The following is an 18,637-nucleotide window of genomic DNA, read 5'->3' as shown; positions in this document are numbered from 1 at the left end:
TATTTTCATTGATTTTTGTCTGCTGAGGACACTTCAACTGGGATGATGGCCTAAAGGAAATTATTTAAGCTTCCTGTGTCTCAGTTTTCTTGCCTGTAAATAGGAATAAAGTAGTGAATGAGGTTGCTGTATGATTAGATGAAATTTATGTGTAACCCTCATTACAACACTCAAATACAGCAGGCATTCAGTTTGAAGTTACATGGCAGCTGATGACCAGAGCAGCAGGCAGGACAGGGCAGATTTAAGAAGTAGCAATCTTCTCCATGTCTTCTGTCACATGCATCCTTGTTACATCACTGCCAATCAGGGAAATGCAGCAAGTCTGCCTTGTCTTAGGACAGTATTGAGCCTCCTACACTGGAGCCCAGTCCCTGGGGGCTGGGGGAACTGGACATGGAGCACTTGCAGGCTCATTTCTAATCTAATCTTCAGACCTAACCAACACGGTAAAGCTGGTATAATAGGAAATAAACACAGGCACAGGAAAGTCCAGATGATCATTCCTTTATTCCACCATGCTCCTGAACTCCCAGCTAGCTTGTATGGAAGTGCATCTCTTAGAGGGATTCCAGATATTCATTTTTTCCTGAAGGGAACAAAGGCAAGGCTTTCTGAGTAGAGGGGATAAGCAACATTGAAAATCTGGCTTCCTCAGTCAAGACCAACTAAAAGAGAGACCTTGTGTTGTTAGTCCATCAATCACAAAAGCCCAGAAGAGATTTCGTTCCTGAAGGGAGCATGTATCTAATAAAGGTCTTTGGAGATGGGCACTGTATCCTGTGGCAGCCCTCACTGCTGGTGCATAGTGGCTCTAAGGTGGCTCTGAGTACTTATTTCCCCAAAGCTACTCAGTGTTTGTAGATTTGTATAAATCCTGGCTCCTCCTTTCATAGCAGCTCCCCATGTTTTAAGCTCTCTCTTGCTGCTTTCTCAGCTCATTCCTCTTCGTTGGTGTTTCTTGAACTCAGCAAGTTAGAATTAGTCTCCATCCTCTGAGACGAGGGAAACGGGTCCTTTTCTGGGGCCACAGACTGTCTACAGGGTGGAGATGTGGCAAAAAGAGGTCACACCAGCTTGACTGGTGGTTGTAGTTCAGAGAGGTGGGTTGGAGCTGTCCCCCAAACTTTTCCAAACCCTGTCTGGCTCCACAGATTGTGAAGGGCCCTCCCAGGGCAGATATAGCCGCTGCTCCAGTTATGGAACCATCAGGATGATGTGTGGATCACAGCTGGAAAGAGGTGCCTGCAGCTTTTGCACAGCCTGGGGGAGTGGGTGAGGACTCTTCTGATGCACGTCCTCCAGCGAGGCCCCAAGGACAGGTGGTAGGCTGTGTCTCATGGCCAGTGGCTGAAGCATTAAAATATTTGTGGTGTCTGAGCCAAGCAATGGCGTAGAGGCAGTGACGGAAGCTCTCAACCAGAACTAAGCTGGAAGAGATTTTGAAAAAAAGCAGGCAAGGCTGGCAGAACTTGACTACAGAGCCCTGGCCTGATGACATCACCTTGTCTTCCCAGCCACGATGTTTTCCCAGCTAGGGAAGCCATCTTAAGTTCCCAGCCTACAACTGAAGCCATTTCCAGATAGCTGCCACCAGCAATCCCTCACTTCTCCTCCTTGACCGCACAGTGTGGGGGGCCTGGCTCTGCCACATAACCTGGGGAGCAGTGGCAGCGATAGGAACCCTCTGTGTTCTCACAGTGGCCATGTGCACAGAGTGCTGCAGGTCCGTTCAAGTCTTCACACTCATTCACATCTATGGAAGCAACAAAGAAAGCTGTAGGGGGCTCTCTGGCCTTCCAGCCACCACCAGCCCCTACTCCCTACCCTGGATGTGACACCCAAACCAGACAGCTCAGGGACAAAAACCAAGAAGCAGTCACCTCTTAGCATACCCAGGACCATGAGTTCTTGCCCCTGCTTCTTTTCTGTTGGGGACCATCCATCCAATGATTTTCCCAGGAAGCATTAAACCCTCCTTGGTGTTTTTGCAATCACTACCTTGACACATGCCCACTAGGGGGCAGCAGCGTATTTCCAAGCTTTCCTAAGTTCAGCCTTACAGCAGGGGTCATTCTCACAGCTCCAAACTTACCCACACAGGCCATATGGGCTGCATCCAGCTGGAATCCTTCAAAGCAGTCACAAGTGTAGCCCTCCCGCACGCGCACACAGCGGCCATTCTCACAGCCATTCAGGATGCCACATTCCTCAGCCTGAAGTCCTTCGAAGGAGGCCAGTGGTTCTGAGAGAGGGTCAGAAAGAATAATGCTGAGGCCTGTGCTTAGACCCCAGTCTCTCACTAGGACCTGCACCCTCTAGAACAAAGGTTTTCACTGTCGAGTGCCAAGGGTGGGTTGTGTTGGTGGATCTCTCTCTCTCTCCTCTCTCTCTCTCTCTCTCTCTCTCTCTCTCTCTCTCTCTCTCTCTCTCTCTCTCTCTCAAATTTACTCATGTTCTGCCTGTACATATGCCTGCACACCAGAAGAGGGCACAAGATCTCATTATAGATGATTGCGAGCCATCATATGGTTGCTGGGAATTGAACTCAGGACCTCTGGAAGAGCAGCCTATGTTCTTAACCTCTGAGTCGTCTCTCCACCAACTCCCCATTTTTAAAGTTAGTCTTTTCTTTCTTTATAAAGATTTAAAGATTTACTTATTTATTTTATGTATACAAGTGTTCTACCGCATGTACAACTTTATGCCAATAGAGGGCATCAGATCCCACTCTAGATGGCTGTGAGCCACCTTGTGGTTGCTGAGAATTGAACTCAGGACCTCTGGAAGAGCAGCCAGTGCTCTTAATCACTGAGCCATTTTTCTAGTCCTCATGTTGATGGATCCTAAAAGAAAGACACTGAAACTGAAAGCCATACTCTCCTGAAGGTTTAGAGTGATAGCCACTTGTGGCAGTGTTGGACCCAAGCCTTTTAATGTGAAGTCTTGACTGACCATGACCAGTGTCCTTCCCCTTCCCCATCTTCACCCCAGCAGCAATATGACTGACAGGCAGATGGAGGGGATGAAGGAATGGTAGTGCCCATCTCTTCTCCAGTTTTGCTACACGTACCCGGATGACTGGCCACATAGTGAGGCTGGAGTTCAGAGGGCTGCAAAGGAGGCTCCAGGACGGGTGTGTTGTCTCCTAGCTCACTGGCCATGTTGGAGAAGGGAGGCTCGGGAACGGTGTCCTCCGGGCCCAGGTAATTGTAGAAAGGGGCTCCATCTGGGCCATAGAGATTGTAGGGCAGATCGTCCGGGCCAGGGCCATACTCATAGCCTGGCCGGAAGTGGATCCCTGCTTCCCGCTCTGCCTCAATCCGAGCCACATTGCACAGTTGAGCATAGACTTCTGTTGGGGAGGAAGGAGAAAGGGAGCCGGACTTTAGCTCCCACTAGCTAAAGCTTGGCGAACTGGTTCATTGGGCTCTTTGCCCAAGACGAGAACATGTGGGGATTCCTGACCACACTTGTACCTCTCTTTGTCCTGAACAATTGGGATGGAGGACGAAGCCACTGTTCAAATTGCTCTCCTCCTCCTTCCAAGGTGATAGCACCCCTTCCCAGAGCTACGCCCAGACCGGCAAGCATCTTCTTACCAGAGCTCCTGGGGGGGCACAGGGCACACTGCTGGCTCCAGGCCTCGCCATCCTGGCAGCAGCATTCTGTGTAGGTAGTGCGGTGCCCACGCAAGGGGTGGCTGCACACATCATTGGTGACTTTCTTCCAGCAGATGTCCATGTGGATGTCATGGTCAGGGAAGTCCTCTGGTGGCACAGACCCCAGAAGCAAGTGAGTCCCAGATCAGGCCTGTGCCACCCGGTGCCCACGCCCCCATCCAGTCACCTGTGCTGCTGGTACTGTTGACACAGCGTTGGCCACTAAGGTCCAGGATGAGGGGGGGACTGCAGAAACAATGGAAGGAGCCTTCTGTGTTCACGCACTCCCCGTTCTCACAGACCACGTCCTGGCATTCGTTGTGATCTGTGGCGTCAGGGAAAGGTGCAGTGGGTCAGTGACCTTTGATAGGCAATGCTCAGGGAAGGATTTGCCTCGGGAGGCCCATGAAGATGCCCATCCCGGAAGGGCTCGCTCTAGAGACAATATCTGACAGCATAGAGCTCCCCTCACCTCAGACCCGCCTGCTGCAGTGGGCATCTTTCCCAGGAGGGGGAACTCCCAGCAAGAGTGGGACTGGGGATTAGCAGGCCCTTGTGAGTCCTCACCCTGGCACTTCCTGCTGGAGGCATCGTAGTGGTAGCCAGGGTTACACAGGCAGATGTAGCCAGGCACTGTGTTGAGGCATCGGCCATTCTGGCAGAGGGCAGACCCGAACAGGACACACTCGTCGGCATCTGACGGAGGGCGGGGTGAGGCAGGAGAAGGGAAGACATGGCAGGAAGGGAAGCTTAGAGCCTACATCCAGCTTTTGGAGTGAGTTGGGTAAGTTGTGTTCTTCTTGACTTAGCTTCTCTAAAATACTGTTTAACCTCTTGTAATGAGGATTAAGAAATGCTAATACCCATAAAGTACTTTCAGTAGTTCTTGGTATATAGCAAGCACTCGAGGAAAGCTGCTTTTTTGACTGGGGTGTTCAGTGTCTGCCTTGCATACATGAAGTCATTGGTTTTATTCCCACCAACACACACACACATGCACACACGCACGCACACACGCACGCATACACGCACACGCACACATACACACATTCTGTTTCCATTATCTCCTTCTCGGGACTAGCTTTCTGAATAAGGCACCAAGGGGCCCAGTACCTGAAACTGTCCAATGAGAGTGAGCTCCCCAAAGTGTCTGTTTTGGTGGGGGGAACCTGTGTGGCAGTGCAGTACCCTCGCTCTGTCCCTCTGTCCAGGTATGGGAGAGGTGAGGTTAGACACCACAGTGCACCCTCTAGATTTGAGGGCACAGGGAAACTGAGCTTAGGGTCATGTGAAGAAGCTTAGTTAAAACTTTCCAGCCAAACATATCAGGGATAGAAATGTCCCAGAGCCCAAAAGAAAGAAACTACGTGGAAGCCAGGGCTGGGTGTAGATTTCCTGGGACCTTACTGAGAACCAGGCCAGGGTTTACTGGGGCAAGTGGAGTCTGGGAGGGTGTGGAGACTGATTACCTGTGTACATGGTGTGTCCAAATGTCCAGGTTCCTTCCACAGGGATGTAGCCTTGACCACTGGGGCAGAGTTCACTGAATTCAACTGTGTAGGAAGGCGTCCAAGCTCAGAGAGGGAATGGTATGTCTCCCCACCCCCACTTTTTCACGGGTCTAATTATATGATAGAGGCTGGCCTGGAACTTTGCTATGTAGCTCAGACCTGCCTCAGACTCATGACCTTTCTGTTCCAGCCACCCGAGTGCCGGAGTTACAGGCATGTGTCATCACCCCTGGCTCCTTTACCCTGTTAGGTGTCACCCTGCAAACCAACCCAAAGGGTCTTTGGAGCCCTTGAAGCCTTACCTGAGCCCTCAGATGGGCAAGGGTCACAGGCTTTTCCCCACCTGGCACCCTGAGTACAGCAGCACTCGGCCTTTGTGGAGTTCCAGCCCAGGATGCTAGAGCAGGAAGGGCCACCATTACTCTCAGAGTAGCATTCCATGCGGATGAGGCCTGGAGTTGGGTCCCCTGTTGGGACCTCTGGGATTCTCTGAGCTGTGTGTAACAGAAGCCCCTTATTAGTGTCTGTTCATGACACTATCCCTGCCGTCAAGTGGGTCTGTGAAATATAATGTCTGTATAGAGCCTTGTGGGGTACATGATCTCATGTAGTACCCTAGCATCCCTGGGACTTGCTAAGTGTTACCATCCCCTGCTACAAAGACACCGCACCTAAGAAGTTACATCTAAGAAGTTATTATGGAGTGAAATGGGGCTCTGATGCCCAAACACCTGATGTTTCTAGCGTACTATTTGCCCACAACCCCCATGGGCAATATCCATCTCTGGCATAGCATACCTTCTATTCCTCAGGGACCCCAAACCTTTCTCCCCTATCCCCATTTTCCCTTTCAAAGTTCCCCTTGATTTTCTTCCAAGTCATTGAAGCCAGCCGAGTCCTGGTCCAGCCTGAGGTAGAGTGGCAAAAGGGAGGGTAGGGTCCATCTTAGCTCAGTTTCAAGGTCTCCTTAATCCAAAAGACTCATCCAAGGATTGGGTGGAATCTGGCTCTCTACTAAACTCAACCTGAGGTCCTTGGGGGCTACTGTAAGTGCCAAAGCACTCCGAATTTCCCTAGGTCATCCTAGACCTTCAGGGGGAATGTTGTCTGGCAGGCGCTGGCATGTGTGGCACTCAGACTCATGTCCCCTGCACAATCCATTTCTAACCATGCCCCCAGCACGGGCCCAAAGAACTCTACTAAGTGGCAGGCACTACATCAGTGTTGAACTTTTGGAAGCCTGAGTCCTCATGGAAAATGGCAGGAAGTGAAGGGGCCTGAGTCTCCAGGGTCTCACCTCCAGCCACCCGAGGACGACAGCGTCCTTCTTGTGCGTCGTATTCCTCAAGGTCGCTGGCGCAAAGGCACAGGAAGGAGCCTTCCACGTTCTCACAGAGTGCAGCCCCACACACCGCCAGCATGAGTTCACACTCATTCACGTCTGCCAGGCACAAGGACAGCCTCGTGTACAGAGAAGAGGTAGCTAATGCACCCTGCCCCCAATTCCAGCAGGTTCTCATCCTGCCCCCCAGGAGAACCACACTCGCTTGGAAGAAGCAAAGGTGGGTATGAATTAGCAGGGAGGGCACCAGTGGGCGGAGAGCATGGGAAGGAAAGCGGGACAGAGTTGCTGAAAGTGGCTTTAACCGTGAACGAAGAGAGTGCCCTCCTCTGGGCACCTCTTGAGCCCCCAAGTTCTCCAGGGAACTGAGTGAGCCAGAGGTCTCTTCCTTCTTGTGCTTGCTCCTTATGTGGCCGGATTGGCCGTTCTCCTACCAGCCCAGCAGCAGCGCCAGCTGGAGGGGATTCTCCCTCCCTTGAGCTTGCCTTGCCCACCCTTTGGGGTCCTGTCATGGAGCCGTGTAAACATGAGTGGTTTGGAAGAGGACCCTGTCACTTCCTTTCAAGAAAGAAAGAAATTGGTAGAAATGAGAAGGGCCCAAGGGCCTTTCCTAGCCCAGACCTTGGGTAGCCCGCAGGCTTCTCACCAACACATTCCCAGCCTGAGGGTGAGGTCTCAAAGCCCTGGTCACACAGGCAGCGGAAGGAACCGTCCGTGTTGTCACAGTAGCCATGGTTCCCACACACAGTGTCATTGGCACATTCATCTATGTCTGTGGGATGATGGAGACTAGGGTAGAGGGCATGCATGCTCGCTTGCTCGTGTGCTGGGAATACTTACGTATCTGGTCTATTAACACTAAGGTTTACAAACAAAACAAAACAAAACAAAACAAACAACCCCCCACCCCGCCCCGGGCCCAGCACAAGAAAGCTTTGACTACATTCTTTTTCAACTTTTGGGTCAGCTTCGCTGTATGAAAAATATACAAACAACTGCTCAAACGGTACCTGCGGGAGAAACTGTTTCTAGTTGGATGCATGGAAAACCAGATGTCCTCAGCCTTCCTCCTTCCTTTACCACCCCCACCCCTCACCCCACCCCACCGCCCGGTTCTACTCACCGATGCAGTCTCCAGTTGGGGCCATGTAGAAGCCAGGCTGGCAGCCCAGAACACAGCGGTAGGAACCAGGGCTGTTCTCACACCTCCAGGCTCCACACACTGGGTCTTCCTCGTCCTCACACTCATCAATATCTGTCCCCAGAACCATGAGAGGGGGCAGATGTGTGGCGAGGTCACCATTCTGGCCCCACCTTGCTGACCTGACCATCTCAGAGCCCACAGCTTCTGAGGTCAGCTTCAGATCAGCATGCTCAGCACACCCCAGGAGATTAACTCAGGGGGGTTCCCCCTGACCCAGCAGGGCTGAGCATTTAGGAAGAGAACTAGACACCATTTGGGAAGCCTCCTCCCCTCTGATCCCCAACAGAGCACTCTGCCATTTTCACCACAGTGGAGTTCAGGGAGTTTCCTTCAATATTTGTCTCCCTTTTTCAATTTCAAGATCATCTGTAATCATCTGTCTTACCAAAAGACATCGAACATAGCAGGTGTTTAATATCTGCTGAATGTTTTTGGCTTTTAAAACTACTTTGTGTTCTCTGCTGGCACAAAGATTCTGTCTTTGTTAAGCCAGTCCTTGCGTCATCAGAAGCTCAATAAATGCATTATCCTTTGGATCCTGTAGAAAATGCTGTATTTCCTGGGAAGCTATGTTCCTTGTTCTAGGGAGCTAAGGACCACAGAGGGACAGAGGTGGGCAGAAGTGAGGCAGGGTCCCATCCAATCCTTAGAGTCCTTACCCACGCACTCTCCGCTGTCTGGGGAGGGCTGGAAGCCGGTCTCACACAGACAGTTGAAGGAGCCCTCTGTGTTGACACAATGCCCTCCCAGACATGGGTCTGTGGCTGCACACTCGTCAACATCTAGGAGAGAGACACCAGTCAGCAGATGCAAGCGTGGGTTTCTTTAGAGCTTGTTTGAGCCCCAAGCCGCTTCCTTTGGACCTCAAGAAGCCCATTGGAGATCCAAGGAGAAGCTCCAGGCAGGAAGATCAAGGGACAGCCCAGGCCATGCTGTGGGGAGGCTTTAGTGCTGGGCTCCGTTGGCAGAAGGGTAACACTGAGACTCTGGAGAGCATGCACAGCGGCCACAGGCACCACAGAGAGGACCCTGCGGACTCAAGTCCTTCCTTACAAACCTGGATCTTTCCCATCTCCCCAGCCTTCCCATTTTCTCTTCCTTTGGTAGGCCGTGAGCAAACGATTCACTTCAGCAATGGTGTTCAGATAAGACTCTGGACACAGCCTCTAACTCCTGTGCTGGTGGACCTTAGACACGACCACACTGATGTCTTACCCTGGCATCTGGTTCCCCCCTCAGCGCTGACAAAACCGGGTGCACAGAGGCAAAAGAAGGACCCCTGGCTGTTGAGGCACTCGCCATGAGGAGCACAGTGCTCCTCCTCAGCACACTCGTCCATGTCTGCAGAGGCAAGATGAGATGGGAGTGACTCCAGGGTGCCCTCACCTTTGCAGATCCACACTGTCCCCAGCTCCTGGTGGGGAGACTTGGGGTGCTCACCTTCACACATGGTGCCATTGACCAGCTGGAAGCCCTGGGGACAGAGGCATTGGTAGGAACCTTCCGTGTTCTTGCACTGGCCTCCGAGGCAGCTGTGCTGGGGACTTTCACACTCATCCACATCTGTAGGGTCACACAGGGAGGAGGCAGCTGATGGTGGCACCTTCCAAGGACAGGTTCCAAGGGAAACATCTCTAGAGGCCCTATCACCTGCCTGGGGGGACAGAACCTGCTATGTTTATCTCTCTTCTCCCAGGTACCTGGGAGAAGCTAATGAGAGAGCCATGGGGAGAAGGATGCAGCAGATCTTCCCATTTGGCCCAGATCTGGTTGAGCTCCTTCATGCCCCGTAGTCCAGGCCTAGGGAAACCAAAGCCTCCCTGCTCTGGCTTGGCTGAGCGGCAATGGGCAAGAAACCAAGGAAACAGATGCAGGGAAACCGAGAAGGTAACAGAAACTCCCTTCTGCTTGTTCGTGAATTTGATTTGAGATAGGATCTCGTGTAGCTAACTCTGGCCTTGCCTCTCACTGGCTAGAAGGAGCCAAAGATGAACTTAGCTCCCGACTCTCCTCTTTCTGCCTCCTGAGTGCTAGGATTGTAAGCCCGGGTCATCACATCTGACCTGCCCTCCACCCACCCTACCCCTCTCTCCCTCTGTAGCTTTGTTGGCCTTAGACTTTTCGTTTTCCTGACAAGGTTTCCCAAGTTTTGGGATTATAGGCATTACAAAGCACCAACAGCCACCCTAGAGCAGTGGTTCTCACCCTTCCTAATGCTGCGACTCTTTAATACAGTTCCCCATGTTGTGGTGACCCCCAACCTTAAAATTATTTTCATTGCTACTTCATAACTATAATTTTGCTACTGGTATGAATCGTAATGTAAATATATGTGTTTTCTGCCGTTCTTAGGCAACCCTTGTGAAAGGGTTGTTTGACCCCCAATTTGAGCACCACTGCTATAGAGTCTTGTCATAACAGAGTCTCAAGAGTCTAGGCCAAGGCCCAAGAAACGCCATGTGTCTCTTGACCCTTGGTGCTGCTGAGACCCCACAGCCCGTGCACCAGTGCCTTCATGGCGGTGAGACCCGGGTATCTAGCCACTTTCCTGACTGCTTTCGGGGAGGGGGTAGGAATATGTGTCCCTAGCCCCCATCCTAGGTTTAATGGGGAGCTCTTGTTCCTTTTCGTAAAGGCTAGGTTGGTCTACTGTCTTCCGTTTGTGCTCTCCTCGCGGGGGAGGGTCTCTTACCTTCACAAGTGTTGCCCAGGGCACTGGGCCGGTAGCCCGGCTCACAGTCACTGCAGGAGAAGGAGCCCACAGTGTTGGTGCAGACTCCTGCGGGGCAGACTCCGGGGAAGGCACATTCGTCCAGGTCTAGGCAGACAGACAACCGTGGCCGTGGAACCAGGAGCGCAGTCCTACCACAGCTTCCCTCACACCTCTTGCCTACCTCTGGGTTTGAAGAACACTCTGGACCTCTAGACAAGGACAAACCCTGGCCATATTCTATAATACACTTCCCCACTTCCTTCCTAGAAAGCTCCATGGGTAACCCCACCCCCAGCTTATCTCTTTTGAGACAAAGTGTCACGTAGCTCAGGCTGCCCTCTGTAGAGCTAAGGCTGGCCTTGAACTCCGGATCCTTCTGTTTCCACCCCAAGGGCTGGGATCATAGGCAGGCACTATTGTACCTCACTTTAGATTCCCTCCTGTCTCTGGGACCATTTGTCTCCTCTCTGAATTTGGAAGTTATAGCAATAGAAGCTCTCTTGGGGCTATGTCTCCCAGAGTTCTCTCTAACCTAACCTGGAGGATTAACCCCCAGGATCAGCCCGAGGTTGGAGGACAAACCGATGTTCTTTAAAAGGGAGGAAAGCCTGTATTCTGTCCCTCCTGTCACCATCTGTCTTGTGTTACCTTCACAGGCAGTGCCGGCTTCGTTCACCCAGTACCCACTCTGACAGACTGAACAGGTGTAAGAGCCTTCGGTGTTGAGGCAGAGGCCCGTGGGGCATGAGGCTCGGCTGACACACTCATCCACATCTGAAACAGGCCATTGAGTTCTGTATGGGATTCTGCAGAGCAGACACGCCAGAGACTCATAGGTGGGCAGGAAGGGTTAAAAGGTCAGATTGTGGCAAGGGCAGGAGAGGCCTCAGGCCTGGAGGGCTAGTTCAGGGGTGGCTTCAGGGGCTGGCAGGCAGAGGGAAGATGTTGCGGGTTCCATTTGTCTGAGGAAGAATTGGTGCTACATCTTTGTACCTTGGCAGCCCTTCTTGTCCGGGGTGACCTCATAGCCCGGCTCACAGGAGCATCTAAAGGAGCCTTCCACGTTGATACAGCTTCCATGGGCACAGATCCCAGAGGTCAGACACTCGTTCACATCTGTGGATAAAGTCCAAGATGGGGCACTGCCTCCTCTCTTCCTTGCACTGCCTGCCGCCCTAGCAAGTCTAGATCATCTCAAGTATGAGTCCATGGACGCAGCCTTCAGAGGGAATGCAGGCCAGCCTTGGGAAACTGCCCAGCTCTGCCCCTTGATTTCATCTAGGCAGAGCATACCCTCCTTAGTGCTCCTCAGCCCCCCTTAGTCATATAGAACACCCTGCTTAGCCCTGGAAAATGAAGCCACCTAGAATGCTAGACATAAGGCATCCAAGATTCACTCCATCGTGAGTCTGCTCCTCATTAGTCTCTCACCTGCCACCAAAAAAACCCTAATGTTTTACACCCAACAAACAGTTTCAGTACATGGGTGGGCAGTGTGGAGAGAAGCCAGACCATGCCTGGGTGGCTGTGGCTGTCCTGAGGGCCTGGGAACCAGCTGCCCTCTCATGAGCTTCAAAGCGTCTATTCAAAGCATGGCCCCTCCTGGCTTCAGAGCCTTGGGCCTTGTTCCCTGCGGGGGCTGAGGGGAAAGAGCACTCCTGTTTGGGAACAAGAAGCGCCACTGCTATTCAGTGTCCTTTTGTAGAACTTCAGTGTCGGAAAGCAGAGGGCCTGGTGGCTGGCTCTTGTCACCACTCAGCTTCTCACACCCCGGTCCACAGAAGCCAACAACAGAAGCTTCTGGAACTTTGGGATAGAGCTTCAGAACGGATGTGGCTAAGCCCCAGCAGAGGGGCCCACCCTAGCTGATTCAGAGGGCAGAGTCCCATAACCAAAGCACACCCACGTCATGCTCAGTGTTGTCTGAGAACCCAAGCGGATGATGGGGGACAATGTCCTCTAGGCCACTGCTGTCTGCCCACCTCTTCCCCTCCCTGTCTGTGGGCTCAGCCAGCCATCTCAAGGCAAAACAGCCCCCTCAGTGCCTTGGCAACCAGTCCTTACCTACACAGCTCCCGCTCTGGCCTATGTAGCCCTCCTCACAGGCTACACACGTGTAGGAACCAGGGGAGTTGACGCATCTCCCATCAGGGCAGCTACCAGGGTGACGGCATTCATCAATATCTAGAAAACAAGAGCCCCTCCCTTGGTCATCTCCGAGAACCACAACCCATGGGTATTTCATGTCTGCAAATCTTTGGCCCTGCCCTGTATGGCGAAATGGATGTCAATTTCCGTATCTGAACACCAGGAAAAAATGAGTTTCCCTGTGCTCCCAATCCACCTCCCACACACAGTCCTAGAACAAAGATAAACGAAAGGACTTAAAAACAGAAAGAGGGCCCAGGTTGCTGCAGTAGGCTGTGGGTACTGTTAGCTGTAGGAAGTCAGAGAACTGCATGTTTCAGACAGGATCTTTTGGGATGGTCCCTCATATCACCCTTGGTGACATCAGGCAAGGTAGGAAGATTGCATTTGCCGAGAGGAAAGGACCCTGAGTCTGCCCTACCTGCCGTGTGTGGGGTGCATTTGTGGAAGACGTGTTGGGCATTTAGGAAATGTGAAACTCACTCATCTTCAGAAAATAGCTTTACATCTTCATTTTCGGGTTACTGTATGTTTTTGTTTCTGGGTCCCTTGTGGTTGGGTGACATCAAAAGATTAGTGATAGCCAATGAGGTATGCATGGATATGACGTAGGTAACTTAGGAACCAAAGCATTTCATCACAAGCAACCCTTGAGTGTCTTCTTTCTTTCCTGGGGACTGGGCATAGTCCAGACTTCGGCTATTCTTTTTGTCTAGTACCAGAGTAAGGAAGCCTGGGTCAGAGTTCTCAACTGATTCTTGATAGACACAAGACACTGATGAGCTATAAGGTTGACTGTGTGCTCTATAGCTGATTTTGGGGTTGGTTGTTAGTGAAGCATAACCTAACGCGAACTACAATGCTTCGCCCAGCTTTCTTCTTAGAGCAGAGCCCCAGGGAATAACAGTGATGTTAATATGTGAGAAGTCTGTCAGGGAGAGAAAGAGACAGGTCAGAAGACCAGAACACCCCTTAGCCTCCCCCGTCCCCGGAGCCAGGGAAGCCTCTCCTGAATGGGGAGTGGCTAGAACTGCGCCATTTGACAAGCTCATCAAAGGAGGCTGAGGAAGATTCTGGATGGAGTGGACTCCATCCCCAGACAACCTGAGGCTATTCCATGGAACTCACAGTAGCTAAAGTGGAGCTTGTCACCCGGTAGAGATTCTTCTGCTTAGTCAAGGGTTTGAACTTTAACCTAAAGTTATGGAATGCCTTGGTAGATTCCAATATTCTGGTTTGTTTTGGGAACTAATTATTGCTGTATTCCCAGCCCATGGCTAACACACAGCTGGCACCCAACATGTGTTTGCAGACCAGAAGAAGAAACAATGTGCCTAAAATAATACACATTATCCTCTTAGTGTAAGGCTCTAAAGAGACTACTAGAGGCATTCAAGGACAGGTCACGCAGGACTGATGTGTGAGTCTGCCACTCTTACTCTGGGAAGATACCATGGCATGATTTCAGAGACCAGTCACTGTGGGGGGACCCACCTGTGTTCCTGGTGAGAGTACAAAGTGGGAGTGATGGGCAGGAGCCAGAGTTCAGGGGACCTTGGGTGAGAGTGGGGGACAGCCAAGGCCCTGACAGTGTAAAGGAGAATCATACTCTCCATCCCTGGGAACCCAGAGTCCTGGGTATGATGGAAATGTCATTGAGACTGTTGCACGGGCCACTGTCCAAATCTCACAGTCTCTCACCAGAGACCTCGGGTTTCCGTGGAGAGAGTAGTTTCTTCGTTGGAGACAGAAGAAAGGGAGAGGAAACTGACTGGCTCCCGGGGTGATGGGCAGGGTCTGTGGTTACTGATGGAAACCCGGAGAAGCGTACAAACTACATCATTCTTTCAACAGCCCCAGAGTGTCTGCCCAGAGCCAAGAACTCAGCCCGACCTCCCAGATGAGGTGTCTGTCTAGAAGCTTTCCTCCTGATGGGTCAGAGCCATCCAGAGTAGGATGTGGATGTGGGGGAGTTGGGACATGAAAGAGAGGGGGCCTCACAGTGTGCTTGAGGTGGCTCTGCACATCTTGTGTATGGTAGCTGATCAGTCCTCTGAGAGGAGTGTGCCAGTTTCCATTTCCAAACATGAAACATTAATACCAGACCTGTCTGCTCTGGAGCCTGTGCCCTTAATGCAGACGGTTAGTATAAACCTGATCTTTTCAGTGTTTTGGCATCCCCTGGTTCATTTCCTTTTCTTTTTTGTAAGTCGTCCTGAGGTTAAATGCATAGTGCTGTGATGCCCAATGAGGCTCTCTTACAAGCGCTTAGTGAGACCAGCTGGCACTTAGCAGGGTACCTATCAGAGCTGTGTTCACTCTGCCAGGCTGTCTTGTTTCTATTGATCTAATCAGGACAAGAGGATGGGTTCCAGCTTGGATCATGCCTAGGCCTGAGTTTTAGGTGGAGGGGCACTAAGGGGGTCCCTGAGAGAAGGCGATGCCCTGGGGTGAAGACAGTTTGTTCTACACCTGCAGATGTTCCCCCTCTGCTTAGATCTCCTGGGGCGTTGCTTTCCTGGCAGTGGACTGGGGAAAGGTCTCCCCTTTACAAGGTCCACGAGTTCACCTTTACTTCCAGGACTCTCTGGAACCAGGTAGGACAGATCAGACATTATCCTGTCTTACCTGGTTCCAGATAGGTTAGTGGCAGTTCCAAACCTGTCTACAAGGAGACGGGTTAGCAATATCCTAGCCCATCTTTTAGCTGCCTGTGGGGAAGGGGAGATCTATTTGTTAATTCATTTGTTTATCAACCAGCATTTTCTGGGTGCCCACGCACATGCTAACTAGAGACATGGTCCACCCTCTGGGAGTTTATATATTAACACACTTCACTAAGAAGACTAAAGGTGCCAGAGAGATTTGCTCTTCCTCTGCTGTCTACAGAGAGAATACATTTTCCAAGGTGATGGGGACAAAGGCGTGCAAAGATGCGCATTCCTGTGGTGTCACATAGATTTGTATTTCCCTGCTACTTGGGACGACAGGAGGCCGATGTACCACCCAAAAGGCAGGAGGGCTCAGGGATTCGTAGACATGTCTCTGCCAGTGGGAATTGGCTTAGTGACAAGGGGACTCAGCAGAGGACAGCTGGAAGGGGAGCTGGTGGTCTTAGTGTGTGGGGCAGCAGGCCGGTCCATTGTCCTCGCTCCGTACCTTGGCAGTGTCCTTTGCTGACCATGATGTAACCCTGGTTGCACTCACAGTGGTATGAGCCTTCAGTGTTGCTGCATCGCCCACCGTTGCACACCCCCGGCTGCTCACACTCATCTATATCTGCAAACACACAGGGTGGTCCCGAGTCAAAGCCAGCCCTGGAGGGGAGGGGTCCTGAGGCATCCTTCCCAGAGGCCGTGAACAAGGCTGCCAGCTAAGGGAGGCACTTTTGCTGCAGTAAGATTCTTTGAATGGATTCTTAGGTCAGTTCTGAGATTGTGGTCCCTTAAGTTCTTTTCTCCCAGGTGTAGCTGCTTCTAGGGCCCTTGGGAGCCCTTGTTTCCTCCTGATGAAAGGCCTGGGCTTGAGGTCAGGTATCAGTCTGTAGAGTGTGAGCCAAGGGGGCCAACAAAGTTCTCCCTGCCCCAGCGTTAGTACAGTAGACACGAAGTCTACCACTAAGATTCTCCTTAAGGATGGACCTGCTCAGAAGGACAGAGAACACTGCAGGCAGTCGAGGGTCTGTAAGGTACACCGACACCCCCCTTCTGAGACTCTCTACTGCCAACAGAGGAGAAAAGGGAAGGATCTCATAGGCAGAGAAAAAAGTGGAAGTCTGATGGGAAAACCTGATTGACCCTAAAGACCAAACTTGGTCAGGCCGCTCCCCTGATTCATTTCCCCAGCTCCTTGCTACTCCAGCCCTACTTGCAGTTTGGCTCCCAAACCCGGCCCCAGTCCTGCTGTATTTGCTCATCTGCCCGCCCTCGCTGGTATAATCCTAGCTATGGCAGATCCCCATGAGTTCAGCCTCCAACTCTCTGTTCACACACATGCCTCTGCTGGGAGTGTCTCTCCCCTCCTGGTGACCAGCAGATTCCTAGTCCCATTTCAGACAGTGGCTCAGTGTACCAACTCTGTCCGGTGACCACTCCCTGACTCCACCGGCAAACCCATCCAGGCCTCATCTTTGCCCCCTTAGGGGAGTGCCTGGCTGGCAGTAAACATGGAGGAACGCTTGCTAGCCCCGATCAGGCATAAACCCAGCATGCTTCCACCGCAGGCATCCTTCCTATCATCCGGTTCACGGTGGAGCCTCCTGCAGAGCCGTCACACACACCCCACTCAGTCCCCAGGGAGATCCTGGCCTTCAGTGTAGGGCAGACCCAAGAACCTTCCTGGCAACAACTCTCCAGGGAATTCAGAAACAGCTGTCTGAACTCTCAGAAGCTCTACTGCCAACGCAAAAGGAAAGGGAAGGCTCTCGAAGGCAGAGTGAACAGTGGGACCCTGATGGAAAAAAACGGGTGAAGCCAGAACCACTCCCTAATAAACAGATGGTGCTGGGGAAACTGGTCGTAGAGAAAAATGGAAGTGGAGAAGGGGGTTCCTAAGAGCCATGTAAAGGCGGACCCCAGTTGGAGAAAGCATCCTGAAAAGGGTAAATAAAGTGCACAATGTCTTTGTGGCATATCAAAACCACCACGCATTAAAAATAATGCAAAAAGGGGCCAGTCATGGCTCAGTGGGCGAGAGTTTGTCACCCAAGCCTGGCAACCTGAGTTCAACCCCAGAACCCACACAAAGATGGAGGACAGAACCAACTCCTCAAAGCTGTCCTCTGACCTCCACACGCATAAAACACATAAGATGTAGCAGAGTGCACAGACTACACCCAAAAAGTTATGAGGAAAAGCAACAACCACACTTGGAAAACAAGCAAAAGACAGGATCACAGATCCTGTTTACAGGATGAGGAAAGCAGCTCACAAATGAGGAAGTCCAAAGGCCAGAGTGCAGACATGCACTTATTCCAAGGAAGGTTATATGCAAGCTCTTAGATAAATCCTTAATGTTTAAATAATTTACATTTATTTCTATTTAAATGACCGTGAAACTTGTAATGGTTTAGAATGATTAATTTATACATACGAATCAATGTTAGATTAAAATAATGAAACACTGTTTTGTGAGACTGGCAAAATTTAGAAAGTAGATGCTAAATTGGATTAGGGCCTTCAAAGTGGCAGCCAAGCCCCAGTAGTGGAAGCTCTTCAGCTGACCTCAGGTTCCTCCCATTCCTACAGCTGTCGGGGCTGGCAGAGACATCTAGACACCAGACTGGCACAGGACAGAGCCTCTTGTCTGGGTCGGTCCTTGCAATACTAATCCCTGTAGCTATAACTTGCCTATGGCCAGCTCCCAGTCTGGACCTTCAGAGAGCAAAGCCCCTCACCACAGCACCCACCCAGGCTGCTTGAAGCTTGGAAATCCCCTGTCCCCTGCCTTTCCCCTGGCTCTGCACACTGCCATATGTGTCACCTCCTTCCTAACAGCCAGACGACAGAACCATCTACCCTTAACAAGCCCTCCTGGCAGCCACTGCCCACAGGACAATGGCCAAGAACTGCAGCTTGGCCCCAGAGTCACATCATGGATTGGCCTCAGCCCCGGCACTTCTGCTAACAAGCCCACACTCCAGTCACCCTGACTTAATCCTAATTCCCAGGGCATGCCCACACGCTCGCCTGTGCAGACACGGTTGGCTTTCGCAGGACTAGTGACCCCGTCCACTCCTGCTACTGCTCCTCGGGTACCTGGTCCTGCGCATATAAAGGAGGGGATCATGGGATGCAAACCATGCTTTGGAGACGGCGTGATTTTGAATCTATGTCCAGTGCTGCTATAACAAGGTGCAGTGTCCGTGGGTGTTTCAGCTCACCTCTCAGTGCTTCCTCTGCTAAAGCATGAAGTGTGGAACTGAGGACTGCAAGGTTTGGAATGGCGGGCTTTATATATAAAGTGCCCAGGGTGGCTCTGGGTATACGTGCTCGTTAATGGGACCTGTTATTACTCTACCCCAGTTCAAGGACCCCCTCAGGGAAACCTTCCCAGATT

At 51.6% G+C, this 18,637-nt stretch overlaps 1 protein-coding gene across 1 annotated transcript in view; it reads right to left on the bottom strand.

The window, feature by feature from the left end:
• Positions 1 to 347: 347 nt before the first annotated feature.
• Positions 348 to 18,637, bottom strand: part of Ltbp2 (latent transforming growth factor beta binding protein 2) — an 85,303-nt gene continuing 67,013 nt past the window's right edge. The window contains exons 18-36 of the mRNA XM_038336584.1: positions 15,740 to 15,859; positions 12,497 to 12,616; positions 11,426 to 11,548; positions 11,081 to 11,206; positions 10,412 to 10,537; positions 9,160 to 9,282; positions 8,935 to 9,060; positions 8,379 to 8,501; positions 7,639 to 7,770; positions 7,162 to 7,287; positions 6,471 to 6,614; positions 5,476 to 5,667; positions 5,132 to 5,215; positions 4,230 to 4,358; positions 3,850 to 3,987; positions 3,603 to 3,770; positions 3,074 to 3,355; positions 2,096 to 2,245; positions 348 to 1,756 (exon numbers count right to left, since the gene is read on the bottom strand). Coding sequence (XP_038192512.1) covers positions 1,605 to 1,756; positions 2,096 to 2,245; positions 3,074 to 3,355; positions 3,603 to 3,770; positions 3,850 to 3,987; positions 4,230 to 4,358; positions 5,132 to 5,215; positions 5,476 to 5,667; positions 6,471 to 6,614; positions 7,162 to 7,287; positions 7,639 to 7,770; positions 8,379 to 8,501; positions 8,935 to 9,060; positions 9,160 to 9,282; positions 10,412 to 10,537; positions 11,081 to 11,206; positions 11,426 to 11,548; positions 12,497 to 12,616; positions 15,740 to 15,859 — 2,684 coding nt within the window. The 3' untranslated portion in view covers positions 348 to 1,604. The remainder of the gene's footprint in view (positions 1,757 to 2,095; positions 2,246 to 3,073; positions 3,356 to 3,602; positions 3,771 to 3,849; positions 3,988 to 4,229; positions 4,359 to 5,131; positions 5,216 to 5,475; positions 5,668 to 6,470; positions 6,615 to 7,161; positions 7,288 to 7,638; positions 7,771 to 8,378; positions 8,502 to 8,934; positions 9,061 to 9,159; positions 9,283 to 10,411; positions 10,538 to 11,080; positions 11,207 to 11,425; positions 11,549 to 12,496; positions 12,617 to 15,739; positions 15,860 to 18,637) is intronic.

The sequence above is a fragment of the Arvicola amphibius genome, chromosome 7 (assembly GCF_903992535.2).
Source record: "Arvicola amphibius chromosome 7, mArvAmp1.2, whole genome shotgun sequence".
In the NCBI taxonomy this organism is placed as follows: Eukaryota; Metazoa; Chordata; class Mammalia; order Rodentia; family Cricetidae; genus Arvicola; species Arvicola amphibius.
Note: the sequence above shows the minus strand (reverse complement) of the source record. Positions and strands in the feature narration are given on the sequence as shown.